This window comes from Notolepis coatsorum, assembly GCF_963971535.1.
Source record: "Notolepis coatsorum genome assembly, chromosome: 6".
NCBI classification, from domain to species: Eukaryota; Metazoa; Chordata; class Actinopteri; order Aulopiformes; family Paralepididae; genus Notolepis; species Notolepis coatsorum.
Genome location: NC_140170.1, coordinates 100,666,494 through 100,677,173, shown reverse-complemented (window position 1 = coordinate 100,677,173; position 10,680 = coordinate 100,666,494). Strand labels below are relative to the sequence as shown.

Sequence of the window (10,680 nt, the reverse complement as noted above, 5' to 3'; positions counted from 1 at the left end):
AAGTGGGTAGTGATTCACATTCCTTTACAGCTTTGGGTAGGGCGTTCCACATTGATGTGGCATAATTGCGAAACGTGTTTAGTCCCTTGTTTGAGCCGAATCTGGGTTTAACATGATTTGTGGAGCTCCCTCTGGTGTTGTGATCGTGGTATTCACTGACCTTTGGGAAGTATTTTGACATGTACATGGGTACCTTGGTCGTGTAGTGTATCTTGTAGACCAGGCCCATTGCAAGTTGCTGTACTCTGTCGTCTACTCTAAGCCATCCTAGGTTGTCAAAGTGGGCAGGGGTGAGGTGGGTTCTAGGAGTAAGGTCAAGCAGTAGTCTGACCAGTTTGTTTTGAGATGTTTGTAATTTTGTTTTTAGCGCCTTTGAGGTGCTTTGGTACCATGAGGTGCACGCATAGTCGTAGTAGTCGTAGTACCCTTGAATGAGTGCTCCTGCCAGAGTCTTCAGGGTATTCTTGTTTACCAGTGAGGAGATCCTCTTTTTCTCTTTTTTTCTCTTTTTTTTTTTTTTTTTTCTCTTTTCTTCTTTCTTCTTTTTTCCTTTAAGAGAAGGAAAGAAAGAAACATGATATTATACATTTTCTATGACATTCAGACATGAGAACACATTCAGAACACATTGTTTTCAGCGTACGTTAAATGGGCTCTTGTCTACTGCCATCTGGTGGTACATTTCAAGCCATGCAAGGATGTACAGAGCTTTACAAAGTCTCCCTTGAAGACTGGTTTCCATGATCATGTTAATAACAAAAACAATAGGTAACTAATGATGATGATGTTAATAGAATAGAATAGAAATACTTTTAATCGTCCCGAGGGAAATTTGGCACTACAAATCGCTCACAGTAAACATTTAGGTAGACAAAACAAAGTCACGAATAAGATTTTTTATTTTTTTTTAAATAAGCCTAAGAATAATAAAATACGGTCCGGGATTTACATTTCCTATGTTATGTATATACATTCTAATATAAAATATACAGTAAATATATACAGAAATCTACAGTAAGTGTACAGTAAGTATAATATTGAACAATGTTGTTTTAAAAGTAAAAGTCCAGGGCCCTCATTTATCAAGTTTCCTCAGAAAATGTTCTATTTCCACACGTAAGCACAGAATTTAGAATGTGTGCACGCACAAAAAAAAACGGGATTTATCACACGTGCGTACACAGGTCCTACGCACACCTGTCATGATAAATATCACCTTGCTTCTACGCTAAGGCTCGTGCACACTTTCACGTATTTGCATACCAAAACCGCCCCGATTAACCATATACGGTAATGGGACACCCCCATGAAATGTGGAAAAATTTACTAAACCGAGGGAAGCGTGTTATGAGACAGGCTGACAGACGTGTACATGTACGGTGATGTCGGATATGATATCTATTAACCATTGCTGCCTGGGCAGCGCAAACACTAATAAAGACTGTGCTGGAATATGACTGCCTTTTTCCGTTTTGTTTGATTAATACCCAGGGATTAAAGTTCTCCTCAATTTTATTCCAAATCGCGACGGATTTTCCGTCAATTTTCTACCTGCTGCATATGATTTCTAGAGGCATACAATCTATTTTGATGTCAGTATTGGGTAGCCTATATAAACAATAATACGAGAGCATATACAAGAACAATGAATCTCACTGCCATATATGATGTAGCCTGCCTATGTGATCAATACAAACTGAATTCCATCATGTTTGTGTGCGGGAGCTCACAAGGCTGTTGTCACAATGGGTGGTACAGTAATAACAGTCTACACAATATCACTGTTACAAAGGATCAGATTAAACCGAATATATATATTTATTTATTGATATATATTGCATAGTATTTGTATATCGTTTGATATCCCTTGTATATTCCTTGTACATATACACGGAATATCCCTTTAGCACAGACCATAATATTTCATTCTCCTATTGGACAGCGGTCCACAGGCGCCGGGGCCGCGCCTCCAGAGTCAGGTTCAAAGTCACCGTCAAGACATGTCTGTGCATGCCCGGCCTTGCCCAGGGATACGAGACAGAAATGTCGTTGGCACTAGTTTGTTCACCGTGCGTATAAATACGGCACAGGTGAATACAGAAGCACTTAGTCTTACTTAGTCAGAAGTCAAGAGTTACCCAATAAGTTGAAGCCTCACCCACGATACAACGTGCGGTGAAGTATGGCCTGTTTGGCCCCAGAATAGAGCATTGAGACCGCGTGCGAATTAATAACTGAATTGTCAGAGTTTGGCGCTATACCGTCGAGTGCGACATATTTCTATTAAGTCAGTAATAGTCTATTTGTGTATAGTGTATCGTGCGGCTAAAGTTCTACAGTGACCAGCATCACCAACGCTTCCTCGTATTAGCTAGAGTTCTTATCCAGGCTGGGCTGCTTTCATGGCGCTTTCACCCGAGGAGACCTAGACGAGAACCGTGTGGACATGTACACTGGATTAATCTACCCGACGACTACATAGCCCTTTGCGGCTGGAATATATTTGCTTTGGTCCTGTGATTTATGGAGCGGAGAATCGCCGACGCTTACACGTGTTGGATTTACCCCGCGAGGAGCCAAGTCGAGTCGGCGCCTCAGAGAGCCTGAGGCCGGCTAGCTTTCTTCACTGTGGAGCTACAGTCTACGGAGAACAGCTGTATTCGTCTGTGGATCAAGAGGCTATTGCACCGTCTCCTGTACTTGGAGTCTCCTTAGCCATCGTTGACCAGACTCTCTACTACCGACAGACCCTCTACCCCTGCTGGCTTACAACCAGGGGGACCCTTCCAGTATCTCCCGCTATATATTACTAGTGTACCATAGATATAATTCCCTAAGATTCAGGTTGTATAATTACCTCCTGCGTAACCAGAGAATGGACATTCATTGTTGATTTGCCTACGCACATTCCTTTGCCTTACAAGTGCATTCAAAGTATAATAGAGAAGTATTATGTACCTTTTGCTGCAATAAATACTTAAAGACAACTTTGTGTAGAACCGGTTCATTGTGGGAAGTGTTCATTATATTTAGATATCATGTACTGTATGGCCAGTAATTAAAGTACATAAAGCGGTAGTGGTTTAATGATACCATACTTATCAATACAGTCAGGGAATTGTACCCCTCAGTTACAATCACGATGGACCATGCCATGTAGTCTATGTTCTATTATGACGACAAATGTTCTAGAATGTTTGATTATGACACCATACTCTGACAGCATGCCTATGATCAATAAAAACGCGAACTTGAATCCCATCATCATATTTACATAGTCTGTCCACTATCTTTATTACTTTGTTATCCCCCCCCCCCCATCTATGTAAAGCGACCTTGCATGGGTCTCTTGAAAGGCGCTATGTAAAATGAAGCTATTATTATTGTTGTTGTTGTTATTATTATTATCATGTCTGTGTGCTGAGCTCAGTGAAGTTTCAACGGAGCGAGGTAATCTATTCTAATCAACAAATTGAAGTAGAAAGCATTCCGTTGTGGCCAATCTTATTTGGAAACATGACACAAAATAATAGTATGTCGCTTTTTATTTGAAACAATATTTAATGGCGTTTGGAGGTGGGTGTTCTGCTTCTGCCCCCCGTGCCAAACAAGCAAGCCAACCTCTTGTTCCCGCATGAGCCCGTTATAATTACACTACTGTCGCTATTTTACAATGAACTATAATGAATTACGGGTCATACAGAAGTTGAACACGCCAGTGTTGGAAGTAATGCACGGAAGCTTATTTCCACGTTGAAACTAATGCATGAACTGAGGAGCGCATATGCCGTAGTAACGATATTCTACCACTGGGCGTCAGCTAAGCATGCTCAGAGCTGTGCGTAGACATAAGCACAAAGTCAAGTTCGAATTGATAAATCCCACACTTTGCTTAGAAATGGTCGTACGCACGGGTTAAGCACATATCTGTGCGTACGTCAGGTTGATAAATGAGGGCCCAGGAAGATGGTAACTGTCACCCTAATCATGATAATAATAATTTAAAAAGGAAATGGGATTTATATAGTGCTTTTCTAGAACTCAGTCACTTTACAATAAGGGGTTGTTATTAGTGGGACAGACATAACACAACAAATAAGGCTGGGGGGGGGGGGGGGGGGGGTTAAGAAGGCTTGAGGTGGAATTGGTAAATGAAGACAGACTCTGAATCCTTAATGTCTTGGGGGGGGGGGGGGGGGTGTTAGGAGTCGGGCGAATGCATGCATTCTGGACCATTTGGGGCCTGTTGATGGAGCTAGCCCTGATGCCGTAGAGGAGTGAGTTGCAGTATTCAAGACGGGAGGAAATGAAGGCATGGATGAGTGTTGAACCAGCAAGGAGTGACTATTTGCACTATTGCAGAGGTGGTAGAAGGAGGATTTGACATTTTGGTGGATGTGAGGGTCGAGGAAGAGGGTGGGTTAAAGGATCACGTCAAGTTTGCCTGCTTTGGAGGAGGCGGAGACAGGAGTTGTGCCATCAATGGAGAGTATGGAGTTTTTGACTTTGCTGGTGCTGGTAAGTTTTAGGAAATTGTCTTTACATCCATATTTCTATTGCAGACAGACAGGAGTCGATGTGGGAAAGTGGTGGGTTGTTGGGCGGCATTTGGTGCCGAGTGGATCGAGTACAGAACCCTGGGGGACACCTTGTGTGATTTGTGGTTGTGTTAGGACTGGAGCCAGCTGAGTGCAGTGCCTTCAATTCCGACGTCTCGGGAGTTCGCTGAGCACAATGTTGTGGCTCACAGTATCGATGACCACTCGGGTTTCACAGACAATCTTTTGAATCCTGTAAACGGCATGTTGGCATTTTAGGGGATTCATTCGCGTTTTAGGCATTACGCTCCTATCCAGAACGACTTAAAACAATACAAATTAAATAAAAGCTCAGATAGCAAGTAGGCAAAATTAGGGAGGGATAATTGGAAGCAACGTGACCGTAAATAGTCTGAGAATAATAAGATCAAAGTAATTGTAGCCTACAGTGTCATAGAAACTTGGATTAGATTCAATGGATTAAGGCTGAGACCACTTATCGATAATTATTGATAACTGTGTGATATAGATAAGTGGCGTTACATATCGATATATTTGCATATGTAATTTTTTTTTATACTTTACTAAAATACTAGGTCTTATGGCATGTTTTAGTTAAAACATCCCCATTTCATGTAAATTCAGTTGAATTTACTATAAAATGAGAAGGATCAGAGCGGTCAGGTGGCGTAGCGGAGATTGCTTTCGTCACCAACACCGGAGCGGCTGGATTCGCCTGTTCGAATCCAGCTCACAGCTCCGGCGTTGTCACCAGCTTGGCTGGCCGTTCACACTAATACAATTGGCTGTATTAGAGGGTGGGAAAGCTGGCGGGGTGGGTCCGGGTCGTTGTAAACAGCGACTCCTACAGTTCGGTCGGGGCGCCTGCTCAGCGCGGATAGGATCTAAGGGGGGTAGTGTGATCCTTCCACACGTTACACCCTCTCAGTGAGAGTCCGCGCTGCCAGGTGAAAAGAAGCTGTTGATTGGCTAGACGTGTGTCGGAGGAAGCACGTGATAGCCTCCACTCTCCCAGACCGACTGTGGGGGGTAAGTGCGCAGCGACCAGGAAGGGGATTGGGAATTGGCATAACGACTAACATTGGGATGGGAGAAAATCGGAGGAAAAAGGAGGGGGAAAAATATCAAAAGAAATAAATGAGAAGGATCACTGTGGTAGTTTTTTGAATGGGGAAGTCTAACACTAAAGATGGCGGCAACAACAAAGAATTGCTGCAAAATAAACATACATTTGTTGTTTAAATAAAATAAAAATAATAAAATATATATATATATTTATCGATAATCTGGTCCCGATTTATCGATTCTTTCAAATGGCATATCGTCTCAGCCTTACAATGGATTCAATGAGAGAGTAGAATGCAATTCAAAGCTGTTTCACTTCCTGTTAGGCCTCCATACCTTGTCCTCTGCTGTAGTGCTCTTGACCTGGAGACCCACATAGTGATCCTCTCCCAGATCGCCGTTCAGCGTTTACCCTGCTTTTAATGCTGCCGCTGTGCCTCTAGGACTTTAGCTTCTTCCATCCTCCTTTTCTTGCACTTAATCCGCTGTCGGTACGGAATTGAGCAGTATTGTCACCGGCCGGCCCATTCAGTATACAGAACTACCAGAAGGTTTACGCTCAATGAGGATTGAATGGATGTATCCATTGCATTCAGACTCCTCTTGGGTCATGTTGGTTCTATAAACCAATGGGCCACAGGTCAACCTCTCTGCTTGGCAACCAGGCTTGAGGCTGTCAGTCACCACTTTGATGAAGGGTGTGGAGAGGCCTCGTCACTGGAAGAGATTAACTCCATTATAATCGCTTGAAGGACACATGACTGAGCCTGTTTTTATTGACATGAATTTCATATTTCTCTTAACAGAAAGATTGACATAATGGTAGTCTCTGCTGCTTATCTACCAATTATCTACAAATCTGCTTGCGAATACATAGGATACATTTATACATACATTTATAGGAAATGTGTAAATTACCGGTACTTTCAATCTACGGTCACATTGTGTACCTCAGCCTGCTTTCTTTCCGCCCCCAAGTCCAACCTTAGCCGTTCTGGGGATGGAGCCCTCTCCAGGACGGCTCCCAGGCTCTGAGTCTCTAATGTCTTGAGGGAGGGAGTTCCAGAGTCTCTAAATGTTCCAATCCCGCCTCGAGACCCATCTCTTCTCCACTGCCTTCTCTTTCCCTTTCCATCCTTGTGTGTTTGTTTTCATGCCTGTCTGTTGTGTGTCTCTCTTGTCCAGACGACGACGATTTTGGGTGTATCCGCCAAAGTATTTTATTGTATGCACGTTTCGTCCAGACGTAACCTTGTTCTGGGAGCCTGAATACGCTATTTTCTGAGAACGGGTCCCAGAGTGAACAAATCTGAAGACGCAATCAATCAACGCCACCCTTGCGTTCCTGTCTTTACAAGCCAGTACGCATCTTTCCTGAACCGATGATAGCCCACCTACCTTAACCCGCATGTGCATTATTAACATAGCTACAACACACAGTAACGTTAATACAATTACATGCATCATTGAACGGGTGGGGCTAGTCGAAAGGACTGCACACAGGGACAAGTTAAACATAAATTAATTTAATACAACAGGTAGTTCGAGCTGCACTGTCGTGCCTACGACGCACCATATTATATACGGCTTTGACGCGCTCTCTCTCTCCTGCCGATTAAAATCAGCAGCTCTTCCTCCTCCTCATCGATTGCCTGTAGCTGCATGTGAGCCGCGGGGTCTCTCTCCTCTCCCTTGGAAACTAGCGTTAGCTCAAAAGCACAGAACCGGACCACACAAGTTGTTCCGCTAGCAAAAACAATAACATTTCCGGTCGGGGGGTTTCAAAATAAAAGAGCGACGTCTAAAACAGGAAAGGCGTTTATTTTGTACATTTGTGGCAGCGATACAGAGTTTTAAGTGGTTTAGTTTGAACGCACATATTTCTTGAGACGATTTAGTGTTTTTACGGAAAACGTTTTTGAAATGAAAACTAAATGAAAACTAAAGTTCGTCTGGACAAGACCTTAAGTTCTAGAAAATTTATAAAGCTAATGTAATGATAATAATAATGATTAGTATTACCTAGGGATGTCCGATATTATCGGCCTACCGATATTATCCGCCGATATTGGCATAAAAATGTGATATTTTCTTTTTTTTTTACATTTATTTAACCTTTATTTACACAGTCAAGCAAGTAAGAACAAATTATTATTTTATTTATTGTCAAAGTATGCATAATGTTGTGTTAATTACACGACAAGAGATATGTATGTACGTTTTTTGAGGGGGGAAACCTTGCATATATCGGTATCGGAAATTAAGAGTTGGACAATATCGGTATATCGGTATCGGTAAAAAAAGCCAATATCGAGCATCCCTAGTATTACCTGTTGTCTCTGCTTTCAGTAAATTGATACATTGTATCGTTGATACATTAGCTAACCCTAACCCCACCACAATATTGAACAGACTCGCCACAAATAGATTTCCCAAGGTGACCAACACATTGACAGCATTCTCTGGGTATTGACGCAGTTCCAACTGCTGTTCAGTTACGTGCCTTAACCCCCCAGACCTCCTACCACCACAGATAACCTACTGCCTTAACCCCCCAGACTTCCTACCACCACAGATAACCTACTGCCTTAACCCCCCAGGCCTCCTACCACCACAGATAACCTACTGCCTTAACCCCCCAGGCCTCCTACCGCCACAGATAACCCACTGTCTTATTCTTAACCCCCCAGACCGCCTACCACCACAGATTACCCACCATTTTAACCCCCCAGGACCCCTACCACCACAGATTACTGTTTTAACCCCCCAGACCTCCTATCACCACAGATTACCCACCGTCTTAACCCCCCAGGCCTCCTACCACCACACTGTCTTAACCCCCCAGGCCTCCTACCACCACAGATAATCCACTGTCTTATTCTTAACCCCCCAGACCTCCTACCTACCACCAGTCCACCACAGATAATAATAATAATAATAACTTTGTTTTATATACCGCCTTTCAGAAGACCCAGGGCCGCTTTACATAGGGGGGGGGGGGGCATAACAAAAGTAACAAAAATAGTGGACAGACACAACATAACCCACTGCCTTAACCCTCCAGGCCTCCTACCACCACAGATAACCCACTGTCTTAACCCCCCAGGCCTCCTACCACCACAGATAACCCACTGTCTTAACCCCCCAGGCCTCCTACCACCACAGATAACCCACTGTCTTAACCCCCCAGGCCTCCTACCACCACAGATAACCCACTGTCTTAACCCCCCAGGCCTCCTACCACCACAGATAACCCACTGTCTTAAACCCCCAGGCCTCCTACCACCACAGATAACCCACTGTCTTAACCCCCCAGGCCTCCTACCACCACAGATAACCTAACAACCTGTGAGAACCCCTGCACACGGCACGTTATCATTAGCGTCATCCCCTGACCCCCCGCCCCCCCCCCTGTGCTCCGTGTGCAGGTGATCCAACAGGCGCTCCACAGGCAGCCCAACACGGCGGCCCAGTACCTGCAGCAGATGTACGCAGCCCAGCAGCAGCACCTGATGCTCCAGACCGCAGCCCTCCAGCAGCAGCACAACCTCAGCACCGCTCAGCTCCAGAGCCTGGCCGCCGCTCAGCAGGTAGATGAGCTTCCACAAGCACAGAGCTCCACTGTTGTCACTGGCTGACCCATGGTTTTTTCTGTGGGGGGGGGGGGGGGGGGGGGGGGGGGCATCCTGTTTTGTGTGACGGCTCCACAATAACACTGCAAACAACACTGCAAACAACAACATAACCTTGTAACCTAAAAAATACATGAATACATACTTTTACTGTAGTCGTTTCACACACAGAGGAATGTAAGTCATTTGGCAGACGTTCTCATTTAGAGTGGAATTAGATGAGAACCTCTACTAATGGACCAAAATGTTCTATGTGGTCTTAACCCTGTTCTCCATGTTTTTCTCCCGGCTGACCTCAGGCCAGTCTTGCAGCAGGAAGACAAGGTTCCTCCCAGAACGGCACGTCTTCCCAACAATCGGCTTCCTCTCAGACTACAGTGAGTGTCATTATGACACCCCCACCTCTGTCACGTTTAAAACTCCGAATTCCACATTTTACTTCTCAGGCATGTAACCCGAGACTACTGCATTCATTGGGGACCCTCAGAGCAGCGTGGATTATGTGTTTCGAGTACATAACGTTGGATCAATAAACGCGATCGATATTTGGAATGGCGATCAGGAATTGGAATAATCTTTTTGCAGAACATCTGATCTGATCTGAATCTATTTTACCAGTCTTGGGGTAATCAGATGTTTTTTTCACATATTTCACAACGTGTCCCCTATGTGTGTATCTGTGTATATGACGTTAGCGCTGACCAGGTCATATATAATAAATTTTTCAGCCCGCTTCTCTAGCGTGCATAAGTACACATATACTATCTATAATCTAGCGTTTATTTGAAAACGATTAATAAATCAGCCGGAAAATGACAACGTGTTGTGTGTATTACACTAAATGTACGGAAATGTACTGATGAAAAAACAATCCGTTTCGTACATGTTGACTGCAAGTCATTGATAAGCGACGGGCGTATTAGACACATAGCCATAATATAGAATATAGAAATAGCTCCGTGAAAATCATGAAATATCGAAAAATCAGTCCCAAAAGGCTGGCATTCAAGCGATAAATAGTGCGCCCCCTGCTGGCACTCAATGTGTTAACAAATTGTTCTAAATAAATAATAATGATAATAAATTATTTGAGGTTTTGATTTTTTTTCTTTTCTTTTTTTTTCTTTTTTTTTTACAACTGAGGTAGGTAGATAACCTCCTTTAGAGTAAAGTACCGAAAAAAGGTACCGTTGGGTTATCGGTTCAAATGTGAAAGGTACCCCACCCTACCAATGATGCTGTTGATCGGTAGAGTCCTTTCTCAGCACAATCCATGCTGTTTCTCATACTGTTTCGGGCTATTCAGCAGTTGGCCTCAAACTAATTGAAAGTCAATGGGATCGAGCTCCGGTCTGTACGAGCTGATTGCATCTAACTGCGTGTACAGACGAGAGCTTGGGCAAGTGTTAGAAAGTGATTTATTA

At 43.7% G+C, this 10,680-nt stretch overlaps 1 protein-coding gene across 4 annotated transcripts in view; it reads left to right on the top strand.

Moving 5' to 3' along the window:
- Window positions 1–10,680, top strand: part of phc2b (polyhomeotic homolog 2b) — a 139,675-nt gene that overhangs the window by 60,114 nt on the left and 68,881 nt on the right. For all 4 annotated transcript variants that reach the window (XM_084316189.1, XM_084316188.1, XM_084316187.1 and 1 more), the window contains exons 3-4: window positions 9,053–9,214; window positions 9,556–9,633. In XM_084316189.1, coding sequence (XP_084172315.1) covers window positions 9,053–9,214; window positions 9,556–9,633 — 240 coding nt within the window. The remainder of the gene's footprint in view (window positions 1–9,052; window positions 9,215–9,555; window positions 9,634–10,680) is intronic.